Genomic DNA, 26,158 nt, shown 5'->3' with positions numbered 1-26,158 from the left:
GGACAGCACGGGGGGGGGGGGAGTGAGGCCGGGGGGGGGGGCCGGACAGCCCCGGGGGGGCGGGGGCGGGGAGTGAGGCCGGGGGGGGGGCCCGGACAGCACGGGGGGGGGGAGTGAGGCCGGGAGCCCGCCCAGCCGAACACCGCCGGGCGCAGCGGTCCCAGGCCGGCCCTGCCCACACCCGGGGCGCGCCCGGCGAGCGGCTGGATCACGTGGTTCAGGCTCGCCCCAGCCCTAGGGGGCGGAGCCGGGAGCCGTCCTCAGGCACCGCCCCCCGGCCGCCGCCACGGGCGGGCCCCACCTCGCCAACACCACGTCCGAATCCGGTCACGTGACACCCCGCCCGCCGGCCCCTTCCGGGCGTCTCTCGCCTGGACCGACACGTCACTGCTCGCGCCTCAACCAAACTCCCCCGCTCTCCAGACCCCGCCCCTCCTCTCACTTTTCCACCAGCCACAACTCAGTCCTCGAGCGCCAGTCCTGCCCACCCCCGCGCGGAGTGACAGGCCTGGCATCCAGTCAGCTCAGGCGCCGCCCGCGGCGCGATGAGGGACAGCGGTCTGTGCCAATGGGGTGTGCCCAGGAGCGAGGGGCGGGGAGGAGGCGCGAGGCGGGGTGGGTGCGCCGAGCAGATGGCTGGCTGAGGGAGCGGGGCGGAGAGCGGCGCCCAGGTGAGGGGGTGAGGGCCCGGGCCGGCCTGCGGGGCCTCCGCGCGTGCGGCGTCGGGTCGCCGGGGGCAGCGTCCGCCTTGGCGGGCGGGCTCGTTCTCACTCCCCCGGCCCCTCCCCCCCGCCGCCCCCTCCCCCGGCTCTCGGCCCCTGCGGCTGGGGGAGCTCCCCGCCCTCCGTGGCCCCCAGGCCTCTCGGCCGGCGGGTGCTGCGGGGCCCCTGCCCGCCGGGCTCTCGCTCTGGGCGTCAGGCCAGGGGCTCCTGGGGGCAGGGCCTGTCTCTTGTGTCGGTTTGTACAGCGCCTAGCACGGGGGGGGGGGTCCCAGTCTAGGACTGGGGCTCCCGGGTGTTACGGCGACGCTGTCACGCATGACGGCGGGGTGCGGGTGGCAGCGGGGGCGCCGGACCTGCTGAGGGACCGGCCCCGGGGGGCAGCCGGGTGTGGGTCTAGCGCTGAACACGCCGAGGCCTGTGGCCACGTCGCTTTTGTGGCAGCGGGTCCCGTAGTCTCGGCCAGTGGGTCTCCAACTTTTTTCTTTTTTTCTGCAGACCCCTGGGATATGGCCGAGGGTCTTAGCGGACCACTTAATAATCTTTCCGAACTCTGTTCGGACCCTTCGCTAACCGTTGTAAAGCCCTTTGGATAAAAGCGCGACATATAAAAAAATTAATAATAATTAACGGTTTTTTGTTCTACAAATAAAAGCACACAACTCATATTTTAATATCCGTAGTCTTACCTTTCAAATGTGATGGATGTGCCCCCTCTTCCCCTGCCACGGCAGCCCCCGAGCTGGAGCTGGGAAGGAGCGGGAGTCTCTCCCCAGCCACAGAGCTGGGGCTGGGAAGGAGGGCCATCTCTTCCCAGCAGCTGCAGCCCTGGAGCTGGGGAAAGTTGCCTCTTTCTCTGGCCGCTGCAGCCTTGCACATCCCAAATTGCCCCCCCACCCCCTCTTCTCACCCCACTGCCCTCTCCCGCCTACCCCCTATTCCCCCCCAAGCCGCCACCTCACCTTACATGTGCGACTTCTCCAGGGTCCAGGCACCTAATCAGTGGCTCCACTAATTAGGTGGGTGGCCCTTCATTCTCTTGTGTGTGACCGCCCAGGCGTGCACCTTAGAGGGAACTATCCGCGGACCACCTGAATGGAGCTTGTGGACCACTGGCGGTCCACGGACTACGGTTTTAGAATCTCTGGTCTTTCCACGGTATGCATCCGATGAAGTGAGCTGTAGCTCACGAAAGCTCATGCTCAAATAAATTGGTTAGTCTCTAAGGTGCCACAAGTACTCCTTTTCTTTTTGCGAATACAGACTAACACGGCTGTTACTCTGAAAACTGGTCTAAAGTCAGCTCTCATGAAATTTCTGTCTTCTGCACTAAGTAGCCTTTCCCTGCAGATTGACAGTTGCATAGCCTCGGTGGAAGGTAGCAATTGTGAGAGGCCATGCTCGAGGTGGGGGTACCGAGGGTCAGTCCCAGGGCGGGCTATTGGGCTAGAGACTTTGAACTGGACTGTTCATTGGTGAGAAGTGCAGAGGGTGGAGACCTGTGATGAGTGACTTATGGTGCTAAGCTGATGGGCTGCTGTATTTTGTACCTGCTGAAGCTTTTTCGGGGCATGTGGCCTCTTTCCTCAATATGAGTTGCAATAATCAAACCCCAGAGGCCATGAATGACATTTATTATATTCGCAAAAAGAAAAGGAGTACTTGTGGCATCTTAGAGACTAACCAATTTATTTGAGCATAAGCTTTCGTGAGCTACAGCTCACTTTATCGGATGCATTCAGTGGAAAATACAGTGGGGAGATTTATGTACACAGAGAACATGAAACAATGGGTGTTACCATACACACTGTAAGGAGAGTGATCACTTAAGATGAGCCACTACCAGCAGGAGAGCGGATGGGGGGGGAACCTTTTGTAGTGATAATTTCCAAATGGCCCACCTTGATTATTATATTTATATATTAAATATATAAATATAATAATAATATAATATTATTATAATATTATTATTATTATATAATAATATATAATAATATTATTATTAATAAATATATTATTATATACTTAATATATTATATTGATCACCACGAGGAGCTCTGTATCTGATAAGAGATGTGCAATCACCTGGCCAGTCATAGATGGCAGTGGGCACTTTTTTTACATCATGATCATTTGGGTACCCAGTGCCATGGAGGAAGTTAAAACGGACCCCAAGGTTACTGACTGCCCTGCCCTCACTAGTAGGGAGTGCTGTAGAGGAGCCAAATTCCTTGAAGGACTTTCCCTCATCCTACAAGCATCACCTTCATCTTGCCTGAGTTCAGCTTTAGGGAGCTGGTCTTCATCCAGGTGCTGATTTTGGCTGGACATTGAGAAAGCTAGGAGATAATGCTGGCACTTTCACCTGGGTTAACTCTGTAGCTCTCCCAAAGGTATCAGAGAGCTGTTGAATGATATGGGGCAGAAGATTGAGTCTTCGGGGACTGCAGAAGAGGGAACAGTTGACTGTAATGACTCTCTGTTCAGTCTGAGAGGAAGGAGGGGATATGATGTCTCGGTGGTATCCGTTCCACAGTTGTTCCGTGGCCCTGAGCTCTACCCTTTTGCTTATTCCTCTTACTGAGGTCAGTTACTGTACAGGAATTGCAGGTTGCCCCATTTGGATGACAAAGCCATGGCTGGACAATGTTCCTTAGGGCCAGCTTTGCCAGTTAGTAGAGTGACCTGTGAGGCAGACTGACTTACTATGTGTGTCACCTTCTGGAATCCAGACAATCTATAGGCAGCAACTCCAGCACCATATCCTTTGTTGCCCTGAAGTTCCTGGGGCTGCTGCCAAGCTCAGAGCTAGATTATCCGTTATCTAGAAAATCTCCAGAGCCAGTGCCAGATTCTCTTGCCCTAATGCTCCATGGGCATTTGCATTCCGTTACCTTTGAGTAGAATAATAATGGTCTTTCTGTGTCCCCCGAAATTGGGAAACTATTAAAAATGTAGCATCAGTGATTCGGTCTTGACTATTATTTTTGCCAAGTTTGTAACTTTTCTGATAGGTAAAGCAGATCTGGAAGTGTTTCTGCACGTATCTTTATTTTATTTACAAATCCCAGGATTGTCAAGTCTGGTCTCCCCTGGCTTAATTGAAAGGCTCATTGGGTGTCTCAGACATATGGATATGGAGCTTTCTTTGTCCTTGAAGGGTTAGGGAGTCTAAATCAATAACAAAGAGAACTTATTTCCCAAATGTATTTGTTAAAGAGGTGAGGTGTCAACAAAATCAAAGAGTCTGATGTATTCTGAATTAAAATCCCTTCTCTTTTTAATCAGGTTTCACTTCCCTCTTGTCTGATATCATAATCCTATTGGTTTTGTATTTATAGTGTCTTTGGGCTTGTCACGATTAGAAAAGTTTCACCGGTTGATTTTAAATTGATTGATTTAAACTGGTGCAATTTTACTATCCTATCCTGGTCCACAGTAGAAAAGTCCTGAATTTCTAGTGTAAACAAATCGGGAGTGGGGGGGAGATCCTTTCAGGCCCTCTTCATGTATCAAATGGGAGTAAAAAAGGGCACAAACTCTATGTGTACTGTTTTGTTTGGGATTTTTTTGGCCTTTGCAGGTCACTTTAAAAGTTGAAGGGAGGGTTTTAGGCCAGGGAATGCTTTTGAAGTATTACTTTTTGAAGTATTATTGTTAATTGCTTATAAAACTTACATTTACATGGCACTTTACACACACAGAAACAGACACATCCTCTGCCTCAAAGAACTTGCAGTCTAAGGCAAGACAAACACAGACAAGACTGAGGACAGCTGATCAGGTGAGGGGGTTACTGGTGAAGAGGGATTGCTTGAAGAGGTGTGTTTCAAAGATTAATTTGAAGGGGAAAAGGATATCTGGCAGATGAGGGCAGGGAGAGTGTCCCAGTCTTAGGGGGAGTATAGTAGAAGATGCTGAGAGCAAAAGGAAGTGAGGAATGGCAAAGTAAGGGGAGGAGGGACTGAGATCAGAGATCTAAGTAGGGCTGGGATTAGTGAGAAGTTTGAATCAGATTCCATAAGAGACAGAAAGCCAGTGAAAGTATCCAGAGCGGGTGACACAGTCAGAATGACAGGAGGGGAGACTGCCTTTTGGGGCAGAAATGGAGTGTGTTGAGGCATGGGGACGGTCCCATTCAAGGGAATATGGATCTGTTAATTCCTTATTTAGAGAGCTTCTGAATAAACGTCCTAACAGGAATCCAAAATGCTGCTCTTGGGCTGCGGGCTGCCTTGCTCTTGGCTCATCCCTTCTGTCCTGTTCCCTTTCAGGTGTTCAGGCATCATCCATCGCAGCCTTTGATGTGAAAATGACCAAGTTAGGATTTCTCCGCCTGTCCTATGAAAAACAGGACACGCTGCTCAAGCTTCTCATCCTGTCGATGGCAGCTGTGCTATGTAAGTCTGAGCCTTGGTAATTTAACTATGAACATCCTCAAAAGGCAACTTCCAGAATTTTGCTAGCTCAGCTCCATGTTCTGCATTTCTTAGGGTAACGGAACTCAGCTATTTTTAGAATTGCTTTTAAAAAAACCCTTTCCATTATTTTTAATATATTGAAAATAACATCTCTCCACCCCAACTCCCTCAAGGGGTCAGTTCGAGCCAGTCCTGGATATCAGGCCAAACGCACCTTCTCCGATGACCCCACCACTTTTCACAGGTTTTAAGCTTTCATCGAACAGAGACATTGAGCTAAATCAAGTTTCCCTTGCTGTGTGAATGCTGTGCGTTGATTCTCCCTTCTGCCTATGTTTTGCAGCTTTCTCCACTAGACTCTTCTCTGTGTTAAGATTTGAAAGTGTCATCCATGAATTTGACCCGTAAGTATCATTCTTGTGGGCTCTGGTTAGTCTTTTTCCTTGTGAGAATGCAGAAATGGTGCTGTGTTTGTCAGGGTCACATTACCCTTCTGCAATGTCATGCGCGAGGGTGCTGAGCAAATTGCTCTGCGTTAAAGATGGGGGATTGAAAACGTACCCTTCATCACAGACCTTTAGATTGCCCTCCCCCAAAAGCTGGCACTCCCCTGTTGCCAGTGATTCTTGCTGGAGTGTGGAGCTGGCTTAGATGGAGTTAACTTGAACAGGTTCCCTGGTAGCTTTGGTATAAGTATGTTGCTGCCAGGGCGTGCCCTCTGGACCTGGTGGGGATGAATGCAGGACCCCCAAAAAGTAAGAGTACAATAAAGTACGCTTAGGTAGCAAAGCTCTGAGTGCCCCTTGCAGGTTTGAGCTGATATTGGGTTAATCTACTAGAATTTGGACCTTTGTGGTCACCTTTGAAACCAGTAGGAAGTAGCGCAGAGGTGGAGACGGACAGGGCACCTTCACTACAGAGGTTCAGGATGGTTTAGCGAAGCTGGAGTAAAGTAGTGAACAGTTTTGTGACATGCTTGCTGGGAGGATGGGGGATCGAATTGGCTCTGCAAGTGATCTCTTCTGGCCCTGCTTTTACTGAGGCTGTCCCAGTAAAAACACAATGCAACTATCTTGCAAAATGTTAGGCAGCCTAGATATGCAGAGGTCTGAGCTGCATTCTTTCTCTCTTCAGAAAATATACTGCCAACTGGGGTAGCTTTGTATTCTGTATCGTTAGTCATAAACGTCTACAGCTGGAGAGAGGGCCAGCTGATCACATTGCTACCTGCTAAAACTCAGAATGCATAGTAAAGAAATGGCGAGAGCTCCTTGTATCTAATACTTGGTGCGTTTGCACATGGATCTCCTAAGGATTTTATTTCAAGACTGTGTACTGCTCAGCACTTGGGCTGGCACTCACGTGTCATAAATAGTGGCACTTCCTCGTGCATTGATTAGTTAAAGGCTGAGATTGGAACCTGAGGAGCAGTAAACAGCGTTTCCCGTGTCCACGCTGCAGACACACTCAACATCTCGTGGTATTGCAGGTATTTTAACTACCGCACGACCCGCTTCCTGGCAGAGGAGGGCTTCTATAAATTCCACAACTGGTTTGACGACAGAGCCTGGTACCCCCTGGGGAGGATCATTGGTGGAACCATTTATCCAGGTAAAGCCAGGGTGTTTCTTTTGCACTAAACCTCACTTTAAAGTACAAGAAGTTCAGCTGGTGCAGATTCCAAGCCCTTATCTTGGTTCAAGAGACTTATCCCTTAATCTTGTCTCTCCTGTTCCCTAGCTCCGATATTTTTGTGGCTGGGCAATCAAACTTGATTTTCCTCTCTCACTTTACATCAGCGTCATGAAACATTAGAATTGTTCTTATCAGTTGCGTAGCTGAAATGGTACCTAAGAAATAATTTTGGATGAACAAATTGACTAGTAATGTGGCAGCCCACTGGGCTAGCATCTGACTGTGGTAGTTCAGATAGTCCTTGCTAGGATTTAAGGATTATTCATCTAAGACAGTGTGATCGGAGCGGCACATGGGTGTGTCTTTCCTCCCCCTCCCCTCCCCTCCCCTCCCCCCCGGTTCGAGTTTTGGACAGTAGCTGGCTGGCGTGAACTATGCTGTTGATTCTGCTTGCACCATGGTACCTGATTGACAGAGAGGTGGAATTCTCGGAGTTCACACATGTTGCGTCCCATGAAGTGAGCCGTAGCTCACGAAAGCTCATGCTCAAATAAATGGGTTAGTCTCTAAGGTGCCACCAGTCCCCCTGTTCTTTTTACACATGATCTGGGCATTCATAATTCTAATACAGCCCTTGAGATAACAGACTTCACTTAAATGTAGTCCAGTTTTGTCCTGCAGGGTTGCACTTTGTTGCAGATTCTCCAAAGGTAGAACATAGTTCAAAGCTGCTGTCTGGTTTACTCAAGGCCAACTGTGGGAGGAAGTCTGCACTTTATCCCATGTTCAGAGCCCAGTTAAGACAGATGCCAGATGTCTTTAAAAGGGTCTGGAGTATTTTGATGGCTGTCCCTTTAAATCTGACCAGCATTCTCTTGGATCAGAGGCACTGGCCAGACATCCCTGTTTTATATCCTCTCCCCACCAAGCCTCTAATTTAGGAAGGTTTGGGGGTCCCTGAGACCTTCAGATAATAGTGTTAAGGGAAATATAAGTACCTAGATAGTCATAATTTACATAAAGAATTAGTGTAAATGCTTTAATCTGACTGTGTCCTTTAAATTCTCTTTACAGCAGCTAAATTATCCCTTTCTTAACTTAAAACAGCATCTCAGTTGCCTTCTGTGCTAAATGAAGTATAGCTCATGTATTGCTGGTGAATCAATGACCCTTTGCTAACAAGATTCTCTGTCACTCAGGTTTGATGATCACATCAGCAGCGATTTACCATGTTCTGCACTTCTTCCACATTACCATTGACATCCGAAATGTTTGTGTATTCCTGGCTCCCCTCTTCTCTTCCTTCACCACCATAGTAACTTATCACCTCACCAAAGAACTCAAGGTAAAGAGTGCTAAAGAGTGGATCTGTGCATAGCTTCTGAGTTTTGTAGCTTTCCGTAGAGGGCATGAGATTTGCTGTCTGGTGTACCTATATGACAGAGCAGAAGCACTGAGAATTGTGGGGGGCGTGAGATTATGGTCCTTAATACTTCTGTTACTTTGTTGTCTATTGATTATTTGCTGTTTGAGAGCCAGATTCATCAGGTAGTTCAGTTTATTCATCTGGCCTTGAAAAATCCCCCAAACTATTTGGGAGGCCTGTATATTCTTGACTGGGTTTTTTATTGACTCCTACCCAATGGGATCTTTTCCGTGCTTTATTTAATTTTGCACTGACCTCTGAGTGCTTGGCGCTGACTGGCTTTGATGGGAGGCCAGCAGGTTAGCAACCATGCTGGGGTCTTACAGACTAGGAAAAAATAGCAGCTCTCCCCTTCTGTCATGTTTAGGTCCTGTGTCTCACACATGGCTCTGTGAGTGCTACAAATCCCACAATGCCTGGGGGTTTGTAAATGGCAATAGTTGGCCTAGGATTCCAGCTTGAGTCCTGTTTCCTTGCTCCTTGTCATGTTAAATGTGGTAGGGAGAATGGGAGTAGGAGGGGCTGGGGCTTAAATGTATTGCCTCAGCTTGACCCAAAGGCAGCTCTGAGAGTTGCTTCAGGATCTCTACTTGTTTGAGGCATCTGGGCCACAGTTTATTTTGTGCCCTTTAAAATTCTCTGCTGCCTGGAGATGCCTTTTGAATGACCTGCAAGGCTTCTAATTGCACAGGAATGTGTGTCCAGAGCCTCCGCCGTGTCACGTTCATCTGCACGAGCAACGCAATTTGGTCCCAAGTGCCCGGGCTTTATCTTCCCACCAGAGCTGCTTTGCACAGCAATAGTGCAAAGTCATTCATGTTTGCTTAGTTCTGCCCACTGGCTTTTAAAAAGATGTTTGAGCTGGAGAGGGTGACCTTGGGCTACTGCCCAAAGATCCTTCCGCATTCAGTCTCATATGTTCGTGTTCCCCATGCCAGCCTGCCCAACTGGGAGTTTCAGCCTTACTGTCAGCATTTTGTAGCCATAATGAAGGTAGTTTCAGGATTCTGTTTAGATACAGCTCTGTGAGTTCCTTCCTTCTGCCAGCTTTCTGTCAGGGTGGTACATGCAGTAATCAGGTTTGACTCTCTGGTCTGTGTTTCAGTCTCTGTATTGATCCCCCTCTAGCAGACAAGAGCCTCTCTTATGGGCCCCAAAGGGGATCCTCCTCCAGCTCTCCTCAGCTGAAGGCAGGCTCTGATACAGGTCTCAGAGGGAGTGGGGTATGGCAAATCTTCTCTAGGGCCCCTTGGGCTGGGAGAATTGATTATTTTACCAAGTCACTAAGCAGGAACTGTGCCTTGGGTTAGTTTGCTTTTGCCAGCCATGCTTGTTTGTAAATCTCTCTTTAAAGACTGAAGTTGAATCTCTTTCCCTCTGACCATATGTGGTTCCCAGGATGCAGGGGCAGGTCTCCTAGCTGCTGCCATGATTGCCGTGGTGCCTGGTTACATCTCTCGTTCTGTGGCTGGCTCCTATGACAATGAAGGTGAGATCGGTGGGACTCCAAAATGGGGTTATGTAGAGACAGAAGGTAACCCCTAAAGAACCACTACGTGCTGAAAACTGACTATAAAAATAGCATTGTGTGATTCCTCCTGTATTCGCTCCCAGAGACACACAGCCGGGTCATTCCTAATCAATAATGATCCACCAGACAAAATCTTCACTGCATTGAGATGTGGCTTTTCTCCTGCCCATCCAGCATGTTTTGCCTGTCCAGTTGAGGCAGCTGACCTCTCAGGACAGAAAGCATCTTTTCTCTTTTGTACAGAAATGAGCATGCTAATCATACTCTAATAGGAATATCGTCAGTTTCATGTCACCAAGCAATTCTACCAGCTCCATAAACTCTACTAGGCTTGCCATGTTTCTTCTTCCCCTTACCTCGCTGCCAGTAACAACAATTCTGCAGCTGAAATGGAGACAAGTTCGCTCTTGGTACCTAAAACAGAACAGAATCCAGCTTGCTCTTCTGTAGCTGTGTTGGTACTGCTGGGGCTACCAAGAAGCAACTTGTCAGCAAAGTTAGCAGATGTGACTTGGAGGGGCACCAGAAGCAAATTTGTAGAGTCAGAAGGAACCATGTTTACCTTTTTTAAACCTTGAATTGTGCTTTAAATTGTAATTTAATTTACATATACATTCACATACGGGGTAGATGTTTCTTCCAGGGGCCCAAGGCAACATAGACAGTGACGTGTTAAGTTGTCCGTGTAACAGACAGTAATTTTGTAGGCCTCTGCTCCTTGCGGTAAGGATTTCTGGCGTTCGCTCTGTGAAGGGTGCACACAGCGTGTAATATATTGAAATCTAGGTAGGCACTGCCACTGCACGTGTGGTTCCCAAACCAGTGGGGGGTTTTTCAGGAGCTGGACAGTGTGTGCTGTGCCCTAGTCCCATGGCTGAACTTTGAGGGAAGGACATTTTGACATAGGGCAGTAACTTTCATAGGAGATCACATTGCCAGTGATGCAATGGCTATTACTACTGTGAGGAAATTTTGTCTCCTTGGACAACATGGTGGACCTAGGGTCAGGTTTACCAAGGTTTTTAGGTGCCTAAAGATGCAGATGTTGTCTAGTGAGATTTACAAAAGCGCCTAAGTAAGTTAGGCACCTAATCCCCGTTGAATTAAAGGGCTTGTCCTTTTTGCCACGGTGAGGTTGTCCTGGGCCCTTCAGGGCAGATATTTGTTTTTGTGTCCATAGTTTTTCCAGGCTGATTTCTGTACATTATTTTGCTCAGGTATTGCAATATTCTGTATGTTGCTAACTTACTACATGTGGATCAAAGCAGTGAAGACTGGCTCCATCTACTGGGCAGCCATGTGTGCCCTTGCCTACTTCTACATGGTAAGTGTCTGTTTCTGTTCATAATGTTTAGGAATCTCCAACAAGCCAGTGACCACTTCAGCTGTGGGAGTTGACCAGAAGTAACCAAAATACAGCCTGGGTGTCAAATGTGTCCTGCAGCTGTCTGTCTCTGTTTCAGCATTCAGTCTTCCATCCTGTGTTCCTTGATGATTCCTATATGTAGGGTGTATCCTCCCTGCGGCACACCTGGGTATTGAAGTTGCGGGTGACTATATTTTGTATCATTTTATGCCAGTTACATGTGTCTGCCTAGTTCCTACCAGGTTGCTGATGGGGCCAGTGGTTGGGAGCCCTTGGATTGACTCCCTGCTGATTGAGCTTTATTATCCATTGACCCTTTTTATTATAGGGGGTGATGTTGCAGAGTCCAGGTATCAAAGGCCTTGTCCTCATTAGGAGAAAAGATTTTTTTTTTTAACACATTAGCTGATCAAAGTAAAGCCTAGGGTTTCCATATACAGACTGACATGTTAAAACTACAACTTGCCTTGCCTACATTAGGATTTTAACATGTGTTGGCCTTCACCTCTTTTCCTAGTGTAGACATGGTCAAAGCAAATAGTAAGCAGAGCTGCCTAGCATGCTGTCTGGTGTTCGAGGACTCCAGAGCAGCCCAGCAGAGATGCTCTGTTAGCAACTCCAGTGTAAAGAAAATTTATCTGAGGCGTAAAAAAACTAGAATTTGATTTCAAAGCCAGAAGGACATGTTTTCCCCCTCCTGTGGAACATTCATCCTGATATGTTGAAATGAAGTGAGGGGCAAAGCTTTCACTCCTCCTGTTTCCTGTGTAGTGGGTTTCATTTTGTCCAGTGATCTAAGCTGCCTGGATGCTGTCATTAAGACCCAGTGGTCTCTGTATATTCTCAGATGCTATTTTCTGTTGCTTTTTCTTTATTTGGCTTTTTTGAGTGGAGCAAGTAGGGTCAATGCTCCGTTCAGCTTTTATGAATACTGTATCAGATTAACTGCTAATGATTCCCAGTGTTACATGCCATATTGTTTGTGCATAGTAGTAGCATTGGCAAGTCTGGGTAAGCGTCACATAAGACTATATTCATAATACAGCAGATAATGCAAGATCTGAGATGAGCCATTCTGAAATTCTTCCATGTGGCTACAAAGATAATTCTCTTTCTTTGGGTGCATTTTCCTGTCAGGTCAGTGCTGGAGAGCTCATCTAAACTAGCAGAGAAAAGGCAGATTTTTAAAGAAGAGTCACTTACTTAAAAGGAAAGATGTTTGGAATTGGGGCAGCACCATGACTTTTACATGTTCTCTTCCCTCTAGTGGGATGTACTAAATGTACAAACAACAGTAACATTTGCCCAAGTCTGCTGAGAGAAACAGTGAACTAAGTGTTAGAAAAGCCAAAGAGGGACGTTAACTCTGCATTGTTTGAAGCCATCACAAGAAGGCTGCTATATACGGACAGTGTTAATTCTGAAGAACGTTTTGAATTGGTAACTGTTTAAAAACGACTGGAGTGTGATCAAGAGTCCCACGTATGTGGCATTGGCTACTGTGAGAAATTCCAGTTTTCACATGGGTGTTGATGGGAATTTGTTTCCTTTTAAAGGGAATTTTGAAAGTATTAGTTTGCTTAAGAATCAGACTATTCCTGCGTGAAAATGGTCCTGTTTTTGAGCAAAAGCCCATGATACTTTGTGGGTATCTTGTAAAATTGGACCAGTTGTCCTATGTGGCCTACATGGCAGATGAGGGTAGCTGTAGTCTGTCTTACACAACCTATGAGCATACCATGCATTTCTGTGAAGTTGGCAAGCATGGGCCTGTATTGGATAGAGTTTGGATGCCCTGTAGTGAAAGATGCACAGCTCAGCTTAGCTTGTCTTCCTTAATATATTTTACTTAAATATTGATGGTATTTGATCTGCTGCATGTTTGTTGCTTCCCTGGCATATTCACTGAGTGCGCAGTCTTTCGTCCACTCTGCAGTTACTCTCCCAGTCACGTTAGCCATGATTTGTATAAAAGGGAGAATGGCTTTTCAGCATTGTATGATTCTGGGCCCAGTTGTCTCCCTGTCAAAAGGAGTAAGGGAATGGGAGATGGCCTGTAGAATATTAACCTCTTTTCCATCCCCACAGTGGAACTGATTCTGAGCATAGAATTGTTTTTTTTTCTTTTCTTACCCAGGTCTCCTCGTGGGGTGGCTACGTATTTCTGATTAACCTGATCCCCCTGCATGTCCTTGTGCTGATGCTGACAGGACGCTTCTCCCACAGGATCTATGTAGCCTACTGTACCGTGTACTGCTTAGGAACCATCTTGTCTATGCAGATTTCCTTTGTTGGCTTCCAGGTAAGGGAATTAAATGAAGCAGTGAGATGGAGTATGGTCTAGCGGTTAGAGAAGGGGAACTGTAGGTTGATGTTTGAGTTCTGTTCCTGGCTCTGCCACTAACTTATTGAGTGACCTTAGGGGAGATGCTTCACCTCTCTGTCCCTCAGTTCATATGTAACAGAGGGATGATATGACTGAATTTCCTCCCAGAAGTGTGCAGGGCTTCATGAACTTCGGTAATGCTCTTTGCACTGTTCGTCAGAGGGCTGCAGACTGTTATCAGTGCTAGCAAATATCCTGACCTGCTGTGTTCTGGATATTTTAAGTTATTATAAAACCCATTTTTATAAAATAGCTGTAAGTTCCAAATCACTTGGGTTTGCCTGTTCTTAAAACCACTTGGTCTTCACGGACTTACTCAATGCCATTGTGATTAAGGTCATTGTTTCTTATTATGGCTTTTCTAGTCCCAGTGCTAATTATGGAAGGCCGGGTTGTCCAGTGGGGGATGGGTTCTACTTCCAGTTTTGCCATACTGACTTTTCTGGGGCCTTGGGCAAGTCACTTAACCTTGCTGTGCCTCTGTTTCCAGCTCTGTGAAATGGGGAGAAAGCTGCTTTACAGCCTTTGTCAAATGTTACATGTTTACAACTTAGCCTGGGCGTGGTTGTAAGGCTGGGTGACTTCTACAGCAGTAGGCTGGTACTAGATTATTCACTGCGTCTTTGTTGTTGCCTTTTTATTAAAATACCCCTATTTTCTCATAAACGAATGAGCCAGCTGAAACCATCTTGAGCTGCAGTTATGTGGTCTTTCTGAGCTCCTGCTTAGATACTCAGGAGACTTAATCTGAGCTACTACCATATGCTAAATGTTACGGTATCAGTTCAGGTCAGCATCTTTGTTTTAACAAGTGCTCAGGGAGAGAGTATGTGGAAAAAGGGATTGGTATGGGCTCTCATTGTGGCTCCTGGATTTAATTTTCTTTCTGGCTTCCTAAGAGCTTTAATTTGTGTGAGAAAATGACTCTTCCTGGCCGAGTGGTGCACACTCTGCCCAGAGGGGAAGGCTTCATGTGACTCAGTGACAATGCTGCTGGAAAGCAGATTGAAATATCTGCTGTCGTTCTCCTTCGCATCTGATCCCGCTCTTTCTCCTCACAGCCTGTCCTGTCATCTGAGCACATGGCTGCCTTGGGGGTCTTTGGCCTGTGTCAGATCCATGCCTTTGTGGATTACCTGCGCAGCAAGCTGAACCCCCAGCAATTTGAAATTCTCTTCAGAAGTGTGATCTCCCTGGTTGGATTTGTTCTTCTCACTATAGGAGCTGTGCTGATGCTGACAGGTAGATTGAGATATGTGACAAAAGCTGTGATCGTGTTGGTGATGGAACACATGAATTTTCTGCTTCACTGTCCTGCTATTGCTTTGAAAAGTGGCATAATGGTTAATTTTAATTCATTCCTTCAGTGAAATAGGAAAGAACCCTTATCTTGGCTGAGAAGTTGTACTAGCTCTTGTACCAAAATCTGCATGCAAAGTGTAGCTCTACTCTGATAAGTAGAAATAGCTCCTTCTTCCCCAAACCTGATCCCCTGTGTGTGTGTTCAGAGTCATAATCTTCTTATTTCAGAGCAGCAGCCGTGTTAGTCTGTATTCGCAAAAAGAAAAGGAGGACTTGTGGCACCTTAGAGACTAACACATTTATTTGAGCATAAGCTTTCGTGAGCTACAGCTCACTTCATCGGGTGCATTTAGTGGAAAAAAAAATGCATCCGATGAAGTGAGCTGTAGCTCACGAAAGCTTATGCTCAAATAAATTGGTTAGTCTAAGGTGCCACAAGTCCTCATAATCTTCTTATGTTATTCACTAAAAGCATGTTTTTAGTATTTTTGTTAGCCCAACAGAGCCAGCACAACTCTGGGAGCTGGAGCTGGGGTATATTCTGGTTCATGCTTCATCTTCAGAACAGTTAACTAATCTCCAGCAGCAGAATCTGTATGGCTGGTGATAGAAGTGTCAGAAAGGACTCTTGGATCCCATACTGAGTTTGCTGAGCTAGAGGTTACACAACTGCTGCTTGACTTGGAATCTGAACAGATTTGACCTGGAGTCAAGGAGAGACTATTACAAATGGCACTGTGGAGCTCCATGCTGAGAGTGCCTTTCAGAGGAGAGCTGCACTTTACAGCTATTTTAAAACCTAGTAATTCTGAGGAGTAATAAATTCAGTATATTAATAGTGTTGCATGTGATCAATATTTGTGAGATACAATTACAGCTCTACATATTCGTCCTCTGTAAAAGAACTTTCTGGTGTAAACTGACCTGTGACTCCAGTACATAAATGTGGATTTCTCTCCTCTCTGCCAGGGAAAATCTCTCCTTGGACTGGCCGTTTCTACTCTCTGCTGGATCCTTCCTATGCAAAGAATAACATTCCCATCATTGCTTCAGTCTCTGAGCACCAGCCCACCACTTGGTCCTCCTATTACTTTGACCTGCAGCTTCTTGTTTTCATGTTCCCAGGTGAGTTCAGTGCACTTGTTTATGGAATGTGCTCACACCAATCCGATTCCGATGAAGAAAAAAATTGCTTGCAGAAATTCTAATGACAGGCCCCTGCCCACACCAAGTGGGCAAAGCCCTAGAGTGGAGGAGCTTTATACCAAAAGCCAAAACCCTAGTCCAACAGAAGATCAGTGGGAAATTGCATTGCAATGTACAGCTGGTTAGGCCTACATTTTAGGGCCACTTAAAAGCTTCAGCTAGTGCACCATGGAGCTGCCCCCGGCTTAGCATTGTCAGCCATGCGTTTCATACTACATCCACTCTGAAACCTGCACTTTTACTTCTGGATGCAGTCCATAGTGTTGACCTTATGGCATGGCCTGTGTGGCTTGGGTCCCAACTGCCATGAAAGAGCATTATATAGCAGAGAGAACATTGGAATGGGAGTTAGGACTTCTGGGTTCTGTTGCTTTCTCTGCTACAGTGTGATCCTGAGCAAGTCATTCTATTCTCTGTAAAATGGGATGATAATGCTTAAACTGCCTTGTAAAATACTTTCAGATCTATGGATGGAAAGCTATAAACACAATAGGTGCTGGATATTATTACCACTGGAGAGACAGCCTATCCCTGCCATGAACTGTTGTCACTGCTGAGATTACCCCATGGCCTTCTGCCCTCAGTCTTTAGATCTGAGCATTTGGGGTTAATTGGTGCTAATATTTTGAATTACACCCAGATATGAATAAGAAGCAAGTGCAGTCTGCAGAGCATTGGTTGGTTAGTGAGGGTACTACAGCCTTGTATGCTTCGTACACAAAAACCCACTAAATCAGCTGAATCATTCGTTGCTGTGCCAATAAAATGTCCTGCTCATTGTCTTAATGCTGTAGCACACCACATACTTATGGGTCCCTTGTTATGCACAGTAAGCCCAGCATTTGCTCCGTCTTCTAACCCTCAACCCCATGTTGACAGGCTAATTCATCACAAGACAGCCTTACAATACCTGACCAGCACTGCCCCATCCCTGGTGTTAATGCATTGTAACCTTGCATTCTCCTTGGACAGCCTAATGCTGCATGTAACTGATTTCATTGTTGGCAACAGGTGATGCATTCTAAAATCAGGTGATTCATAACATTCTGTTTTGGTTCTGCATTTGTTTAATACAATGCGTTTTAACTCTTGGCCTGGAAGGAAATTGCCAAGCTGGCTGCTGACCTGTCTCTCCCTCTCTTACAGTTGGTCTGTATTACTGTTTCAGTAATCTGTCGGACGCCCGCATTTTTATCATCATGTACGGCGTAACCAGCATGTATTTCTCTGCAGTCATGGTGAGAGCTGCCACGTGCTGAGGATTGAATGTGCGAAGTCACGGGATTGACCATCCTGGGGATGGAAAAATGGGTAGAAAGAGGAAATGAGTAAAGTGGAGAACTAGGATGGCTCCTAGTCAGTCTGTTACTGACTCACTAGTGGCCTTAGAGTAATTTCTCCTCCCTATGTCTGAACTTTTTCAATTGTCAAACAGAGCTAATGTTACCCACAGAGTTAGTTAAAACAGTCATGATATTTTTCTGTTTTTCAATCACACATGGTTGTGAGGTTTTGTTAGGGAATGCGCCCTTGCGAGATTTTTGAAGCGGCAATGAAATATCATTAGTCTCTCTCTTGCCATCGCCGTGGGTGAGTAGATTTTTGGGAGGGATTAGTGAATGTTCTTTCTAGTTTTTCACAGCTGAGTTGTAAAGCCCATCAAGCTTCTAGGTGGTAGGCTCTGGATTTCATTATTAAAGCTGAGTGGCTGATAGTGAGCTAGTAGTTCAGGATTTTGGTTTAGCACATTGTGCCCCAGGTGAGAGTTGACCTCTGTGCATGGAAGCATCCGTTAATTCTTGGTTACAGTACAACAGTATTAGAGGTTGTAGAAGTGATGTTAAATTAAGATCCCTCCTGCACATGGCTGGTGGCCATCCCTGAGAAATTCAAAGACCCCATGGCACTAGGCATGTTGCCTTGCATTCCCCTTGGACAGCCTAATGCTGCATGTAACTGATTTCATTGTTGGCATTAGGTGTTGCATTCTAAAATCAGGTGATTCATAACATTCTGTTTTGGTCCTGAATGCCAGTGTGTTCAACATAATGATGGTCCACTGGAAAACAGTCTTATGTCCCAGGCTGGGATGGTTATTGCGAAGTACAGTATGGCTGTTTGCCTGTACAGTCACTGCATCCGTGGGGAGGAGCTATATGCACCCACTGTCTGTATTTCATTTCTGTGCTCATTGTGCATTTTGCTAGGAGCTCATCATTCTGTGGCCAGGTACTAAATGTCCTGTTGTCTTCAACAGGTGCGTCTCATGCTGGTTCTGGCCCCAGTTATGTGCATTCTATCTGGCATTGGGGTTTCTCAGGTGCTCTCCACTTACATGAAGAACCTGGATATCAGCCGACCAGACAAGAAAACCAAAAAGCAACAGGACTCTACCTACCCTATTAAAAACGAAGTGGGTTTTCATGCATGATTATAATCCAGGTTTCAAGGGGAAGCCATGTGGGCACTGATCTGGGGGAAGTGCTCCAAATCTCAGTGGGGGAATGTAATTAAAGGAGGTGGGAGAAGGAGATTGCGGGGTGCGGGGAAGTGACATGGGGATGTTCTCTAGCCCTCCTTTTGAGTAGCTCAGAGAGGATCAGTGGTAGAGTCTCTTTTCTAAGCATAGAGTAGACCAATCGTCGCTTGTGATCCCTGCACTTTGGTTGAGCACAGCTCTGTGATATGAGGTTGAGCTCTCTTTTCAAAATGAGTGAACCTTCTGACATGCTTTTGATACTGTCTGTTGCTTCCCTAGGTTGCCAGTGGCATGATCCTGGTCATGGCTTTCTTCTTGATCACCTACACTTTTCATTCGACTTGGGTAACCAGTGAGGCCTACTCCTCCCCCTCCATAGTGCTATCTGCTCGTGGGGGGGATGGCAGTAGGATCATCTTTGATGACTTCAGAGAGGCGTATTACTGGCTGCGTCACAATACGCCAGAGGTAAACTGCCACAGGGTCTCTGCACAAACAAAGTGATCCTAGGGCTTGGTTTCAGGTGGAGCAGGGAGACTTGAATCCTGACAGCTTACAGGGCTGTTGCACCTTCTGTCGCTGGGGAGACAATGGCAACAATTTGGACTTAAATGCCAGAATATTTGGCTAAATTAGATTTATTCCGAGTAAGAGGAGGAGGCACTGATCAGGTTTTTATTTAAATGTGCTAAATCAAAACTGAAACAGAATTAAATCTGTTTCTGACGAGCAGGGTTTTATGTTTATTTTCTCTACTGCTGTACCTATCCACGGTGCACAACTGGGAGTCTGGACTGCTGGGTTCTAATTCCCCATGGTGTGTGACGGTGGGAGGTCACTTATCCGATATGTGCCTCAACTATTCCATCTGTAAAATGGAGATAATAGTTGCATAGCTCCCTTCTAGGAGAGTGAAGAGGCCTAACTAATTAATTACTGTTTGTAAAGGGCTCTGATAGCCTGGTATGAAAGGTACTACTTGAGTGAATATTATTACACTGAGTAAGCATGGGGTTACATTTGTAACCCATCCCTAGGTCCCAAGCTTCCTGGCAGGGGCCACAAGGCCCTATTTGCAAGATACTAATATTCAGCATGATGGCATCACACGCTAATGGAAAACTGGAAAAGTAAGTTAGCTGCTTTTAGTGTGTCTGTACAGGAAGGGCCCTGATAAATTGCCCTTCATCACTTGCAGAATGACTTGCTTTTACACTGTTAATTTCTTGGGGAAGTGAAGGTTCTTTGCCATACTGTCTGTTGCACATCAGCTGGTTTGTTTTCTGTAGAGCTGCATGTGGCACATGGATCTACTGTTCACAGTGCTGGGCCGCTGGCCTAGACTTGTGGGAAGCAAACAGTTTTGACACATTTGTTTCATTTGTGGGAGGTTATGAAAGTGTAGGTTAGTTGTTGCTCTAACTAACTTTACCATTATGTCCCTTTGGACTGGCACTGGGGAGTACAGCTCACCTCTGCAGAGGCATTGCCTATGAGGATGAACCTCAGAGTTCCGAACACATTGGGAATGGAGGTTTTTCGTAACTCTGAAATGTTTGTAACTCAGAACAAAACATTACGGTTGTTCTTTCAAAAGTTTACAACAAAGCATTGACTTAATGCAGCTTTGAAACTTTACTGTGCAGAAGAAAAATGCTGCATTTAACCATCTTAATGTAAATGGAAACAAGCACAGAAACCGTTTCCTTACCTTGTCAACTCTTCTTTTTGTTTAAACTTTCCCTTTATATTTTTAGTAGTTTGTTTAACACAGTACTGTGCTATATTTGCTTTCCCCTCCCCACCCCCCCCTCGCTGCTGCCTGATTGCATATTTTTGCTTCCACCTGTGGTGTGTGGTTGACCGGTCAGTTCATAATTCTGGTGGTGTTAACTCCAAGATGGTACTGTATGTCTCTGTCTTGGCCTCCGAGACCCAGTGTGTCACTTTAAATTTAAAACTGTCCGGTGCAGTGAGTAGTTCTGTCACATACAACATAGGTTCGGAAATTATCTCGGTCCCTGGGTCTCTGGAGCAATTGGTTGTATTGCAAGACTGTCAGTCTCCAGAAGCTAACATATTAGTGACTCGCTATACAACTAACGCATGGAGCAGTTCCTGTGTTGGGCCTATCTAGCCATGAAAATCAACCGTTTTAGAAGGTTGCAGTGTAAGGCAGTTTGATCCTACCTATGTAGACTAGAACAAACTGCATCACAACTCCACATTCTAGCATTATAGTCTGGGTCATTGCACAACTGTAACACAATCTAAAGGGGTTGTAATACACCTTAATTCAGTCTGTGAGCAAGAATGCTGTCCACTGACATGGTCAGTTTGGCTGTGTAAATAGGTCTTTGGCCTCAGATTTCAGACTCAAAGAAAGGGATAAAATGGCGAGGTGAGGGTTCCTCTGGATACAGCCTGAGCTAGAGGTGATCTGTATGTTGAAATGGTTGCGGGGAATATTGGCAGGCACAGCATCTTTGAGCCCCTTCTCCATTTTAACAAAGCCTTTCTTGGCAGCTTTCAAGGAATTCCCTGTTGCAGTCTTGCTCTCTGTGTATTTTGTAGCTGGGAAATGAGATCGCAGGTAGTTCTTTTCCAGATGTCTTTATTTGCAGAGATGGCCCAGTTTGCTGCAGAGCTCAGCTGTTTGAGCAAGCTTTTAATGCTCTTGCGCGCCCCGCCCCGCCTGCTTTGTCTCTGAACCTTTGGCATACGTGGCTCTATGGCTGCCCAACTTTTTTCCATCACAGACTAGTTCAACTTCAATGAACACTGTAGTGTCCTATAATAATGTTTATTCCTAAGCAACCCTAGAGCCAAAGGACTTTGGGAACCTGATGCAAATGTTTAAGCTTCTCAGAGCAAATCACTCAGGCCTGCGACTTAAGTGTGTTGTAGTGGGAATAGGACAGCGCCCTTTCTGAATTTTGGTTGAAAGCAGGTGACTAATTGGTTCTTTCGTATTTGAATGCAGGATGCAAAGGTCATGTCCTGGTGGGACTATGGGTATCAGATAACAGCCATGGCGAATCGGACGATTCTTGTAGACAACAACACCTGGAATAACACACACATCTCCCGAGTTGGTCAGGTAGGTGCAGTGACTCCTTGAACGCAGGACCTCTCTTCTTAGTGTACCAGGAAAAACCTCCCATGGATGAAGATGAATTCTTCTTGGGTGCTGCACTGAATGGAGGTTCTAGCTCTCATTTGAGTGACCCGTGCTCTTATTTATTGATGGAGACGATTCCATGATGCAGCTTGTACTCCCGTGTGATGGGGTTACTGTGGATTTCATGGCTATGGCTTGACTCTGGCTTTGTTTTTCTCCAAGGCAATGGCATCCACCGAAGAGAAGGCCTATGAAATTATGAGGGAGCTGGATGTCAGTTATGTGCTGGTAATATTTGGAGGCCTCACTGGATATTCCTCAGATGGTAACATATGTCACTCTAAACCCCTTTTCTTACAGCTCTGCAGTGCAAACTTCTGCATGCTAACTCATCCCTCTAGCCCAGTTGCCCACACTCCCTTCTTGCATGAATAACCCTTATTTCTGTGCTGTGATGCTCTCATCTCCTGCCTGCACAATGCACAGTAGCAGGTTGTGCATTCAGCTGCTGCACCATGTGACCACTGAAGAGCTGGCTGGAGCTACACTGCACAAGCAGCAGGGGAAGGAAAGACCTAGCCCATGGTTACTCTTAAATTGGGAGGGTTTGTTATTGGTGTTTTTTTTTTTTAGTCTAATGTAAATTAATCCCAACACACAGACTAGAATGGACAGGTAGGCTGGAGGTTCTGTTAGACTTCTGGGATGGATAATCAGTGTAGGGATGAGCAGGTGCGTGGCAAGGCCAGAATGATTCATGTAGCTGCTCCATCTTGCTGGTGAATGCCTGGATTTGTTTGTATGATACTGTTTGATCAAAGGGTGTCTAGGGGGCTTGCTAATCGAATTGGATGGTATCTTCTGAGCCTTCAGGCTGGGTATTAGAGAAACACAAAACCAATTCTCTGCCAGGAACAAGAACAATCCTGCAATTCAATTGTAGGTACCCTCTGGAACTTACAATAGCTTGTTATGCAGTAATTTTGCAAAGTATTTAAGTTACTGTGAGACTTATTACCGAGGTAGTGATTAAGTGCCTTATGATTACTGATGTTTGAGGGAAGGTTGCAGTTCGGGTAGCAGGTGGAGCATATGTTCTGTGTTCCTGGGCAAAGTCACTTACATTCTCTGCCTTCATTTCCCTATCAGTAAACTGGAGATAATTCCCTACCTCCTGGTGGGTATTGAGGTTTAATGAATTCATGTTTCCACTTGAGAAGAATGTAGATGGCATCTTTTACCTATTTGCTCACTGAGCTCCTAGCTTGTGCGATTAGGGGAGATTACAGAGTTCAAAGCAGCTTCATCTACCTTGTTTCTTCACTCAGATCCACATATACAGTTTCAGCCTGAAGTGAGGCTCTCCAGGAGGTCCAGCTGCGACTGACATTTCTGAATATAGGGACTGAGGGCACCTGCCTTTCAGCCTTGTGCCTCCAGATGGGCAGTTGTCTCAATAACCACATGCCCTGTGTGTGGTCCTTCACATGGGTCACCTAACTGGTGGAGGCCTGAAGTCTGAAAGTTGACCCTGCTGAGTGCCATTCTTAGCTGCTTAGACTGTTTGCTTGAAGTACGTGTGATGTGTAAAAACACTTTGACCTCTCTTTCCTACCTCTGTTAGATATAAACAAGTTTCTGTGGATGGTGCGAATTGGTGGAAGCACAGACACCGGGAAGCACATAAAGGAGCACGATTACTACACACCGACAGGAGAGTTCCGTGTGGATAGGGAAGGTTCCCCTGTGTTGCTCAACTGCCTTATGTATAAGATGTGCTACTACCGCTTCGGGCAGGTCTACACAGAAGCCAGTATGTAGTAATGGTCCTTGTGTTGGTATTGCAGAAGAGTATCAGGAATACTGTCTAGGCATTAGAGCAGGGAACATGGGTACCCAGATCCTGAGGTTCTGTTCCCAACTCTGATGCTAACTTGCTGTGTGAACTTGAGCAAGTCCCTTCCTTTTTCTGTCTCTACTCTGTAAATGGAGAGGATGTTGCCCTACCTCCTGGGGGTGGGGAAGGAGGGTTTCTATTGGCAGGACTGTCATTCCAGCACTGCACACCAGTGCAAAGTTTTGTTCTGGAGTATCAAGTGCATTGCCAGGCTCTGGGCTTTCTTTGAAGGCATTGGCAGCTCTGAGCCTGCTGTGCTGATGTTGGCGCATGACTGCCTTTCATGAGAACATCTTGATACCTGACACCCAAAAGTTAAGGATGCATTTGGAAAGGAATACAGCTGAAAGGAATACAAAAAATAACACCTCCCGCTTACCTTGTTTCCCTGCTCTGGCTTGCCCCGAGGAGGCTTGTACTGCAGCCCTTCAGAACATAAAGAGATGAAAATCTGACTTTATATAGGGGGCACAGACTGTGTTAGAACTCACAGGAGGCTGTACGTTCAGAATTGAGTCATCTGGGGAAAGAGAAGAGCCTGGCCAGCTCCATGTTTTGAATGCATTGTCTGCCCACCGGGTTTTGAGAGGCCTTGGGAAAGGGTTTTCATTTGGGTTGGAAGGACCTGTATTATTTTTGGCAGAAATGTGGACTCTGAAGCTGTTGGTCATTTTCCCCACTCCCATTCTTTCTAGAGCGTCCCCCAGGTTATGACAGAGTGAGAAACGCTGAGATTGGAAACAAAGACTTTGAACTCGATGTGCTGGAGGAGGCATATACCACAGAGCACTGGCTAGTTCGAATATACAAAGTAAGCAGGCAGTGGGTGCTATCGTCTCTCTACAGAGGAGCGGGGGGAAATTGTGAACAGTCTGGGTATCTGGGGTTTGCCTGTGCTGGGATATGACAGCCTTTTTGGAAGTGAGACTTTGGGAATTTTTTTCTTTTAAACAAAGGATGGAGTCCAGCTTTCTAGGCAAGTTTAGGCTACTGATATGGGCTACAAGTCCTGGGAAGCTGCCAGGAATGCCGTAATAACTGGACTGCTAAATTTACAAAGGAGTCAAGCTTTAAACCAGGTCTGATGCTGCCTTTCCTTCAGGGCTCTTTGTTTCTTTAGTTGGCATTTTCTATATTGTTGTACCGGAAATGCCCCATTTTGATTAGGATTCTTGAACATTCCTTGCATGCCCAAACAAGTGTCAGAGGATGTATTTTGTTAGCTATGCTGCAGGGGAATTGGGAAGCGTAGGCCACCAGATGGCTGTGAAGGTGATGCTCCATAGATTAGATCACAGATCTTATTTCTGCTATACTAAAGTAAACAAATAATGAATGCAGACTGTGGCACAGGTCTTCAGTTCCCCTGTACTGATGCCATTTGTTTGGTCTTTATATGCGATCACATCATACCTTCTCTGAAACAGCTAATACCGTTTTTGCCCTTTCCATTAAATACTCAAAGGCAGCATGGGTCCAGTGAGCAGGGCACAAGACTAGGAGTAAGTAGAAATAGGTTTTAGTCCCACTTCTGCCACAGATTTGCTCTGTGACCTTGAACAAGTCTGTTCACCTCTCTGCATCTATTTCTCCATCTGTAAAATGGGGTTGATGATGATAGTAAGTCCATCAATGGCTATTAGCCAAGATGGTCAGGGATGCAACCCCATGCTCTGGGTGTCCCTAAACTTCCAGCTACCAGGAAATGGGACTGGACAACAGGGGATGGGATCACTCTGAAGCATTTGACATCGGCCACTGGCAGAAGACTGGATACTGGGCTAGATGGACCATTGGTCTGATCTAGAGTGGTCTTTCTTAGGTTCTTATCTTAGTTACCAAGTGCTGTCAAAATCCACATATGGCTCCCATCACCATGGTACCTAAGCACTATAGAAGTACAAAGTGGTATTCTGTTACTGTGTTTGAAAGTGGATTATATCTGGATAGTAATGTGCAGCCAGCAGTCTAAAGAATTTGGGCTGAACATTTTGTTAAACTTTAAACACTGAAATTTAAAATTATCCTGTGGCTACTACAGCTAAGAATTGGAACCGATGGAGCATGTGTGTGGAATATAAGGTTACAGACAAGTGAAATGATCCTAGATGTTTCTCCCCTCACTTAGTTGGATAGCTTGTGAAAAGGTAGAGAAACTGTATAAGTGAAATGACTTGCCCTTTTGGTGTTTAGAAGTGCATGAGCTACAGACAGCAAAGTACTTGTGAACAGGAGTAAAAAGAATGTAACTTTGAATGTTGAGTTGCCAATACAAAGTGGACAAGTCAGTACGAATAATTTATGATTTCTCCTAAACATGTGCTGGAGTCAATACGCAGTAGAGTAGTTCCCTGTGTTAATGGAACTATGGAAAGCTGCAAAGATTATTTGTGTCTTGCAGGTAAAGGACTTGGATAATCGTGGATTGTCAAGAACATAAATTTGCCTTCAGCTTTAACGCAAACTGCACTGACCGAGCCTTTGCCTGTGAAGCAGAATTTTTTTATACAGTTTGTAAGTGCAGAAAGGAGTTGGATTTAACTGCCCGTGAAGTCCCATCCTCATGCGTTCAGTCTGTATTTGATGGAATGATTTTTTATAAATATGAACCGGTTACCAAATCAGAAATAATGGCTTTACGGTGGGTTGATTAAAGGGGGAACGAAAAA

At 46.0% G+C, this 26,158-nt stretch overlaps 1 protein-coding gene across 1 annotated transcript; it reads left to right on the top strand.

Annotated features, from left to right (window-relative positions):
- Positions 1 to 567: 567 nt before the first annotated feature.
- Positions 568 to 26,158, top strand: STT3A (STT3 oligosaccharyltransferase complex catalytic subunit A). Its single transcript, XM_048827655.2, has 19 exons — positions 568 to 671; positions 4,424 to 4,503; positions 4,994 to 5,119; positions 5,484 to 5,544; positions 6,630 to 6,751; positions 7,975 to 8,120; positions 9,600 to 9,690; positions 10,950 to 11,056; positions 13,236 to 13,400; positions 14,546 to 14,726; positions 15,756 to 15,911; positions 17,139 to 17,230; positions 18,250 to 18,405; positions 18,751 to 18,939; positions 21,455 to 21,571; positions 21,815 to 21,917; positions 23,217 to 23,405; positions 24,185 to 24,300; positions 25,891 to 26,158. Exons 3-19 carry the CDS (start codon positions 5,032 to 5,034, stop codon positions 25,927 to 25,929), a joined length of 2,118 nt encoding a protein of 705 aa, XP_048683612.1. The 5' UTR covers positions 568 to 671; positions 4,424 to 4,503; positions 4,994 to 5,031; the 3' UTR covers positions 25,930 to 26,158.

Source organism: Caretta caretta, chromosome 22 (assembly GCF_965140235.1).
Source record: "Caretta caretta isolate rCarCar2 chromosome 22, rCarCar1.hap1, whole genome shotgun sequence".
Classification (NCBI taxonomy): Eukaryota; Metazoa; Chordata; order Testudines; family Cheloniidae; genus Caretta; species Caretta caretta.
Note: the sequence above shows the minus strand (reverse complement) of the source record. Positions and strands in the feature narration are given on the sequence as shown.

Coding starts and splice junctions, on each gene's coding strand:
- STT3A (XM_048827655.2), top strand. CDS start 5,032: ATGACCAAGTTAGGATTTCTCCGCCTGTCCTATGAAAAACAGGACACG. Junction 18,406..18,750: donor CCTACCCTATTAAAAACGAA/GTGGGTTTTCAT, acceptor TTGCTTCCCTAG/GTTGCCAGTGGCATGATCCT. Junction 24,301..25,890: donor GGCTAGTTCGAATATACAAA/GTAAGCAGGCAG, acceptor TGTGTCTTGCAG/GTAAAGGACTTGGATAATCG.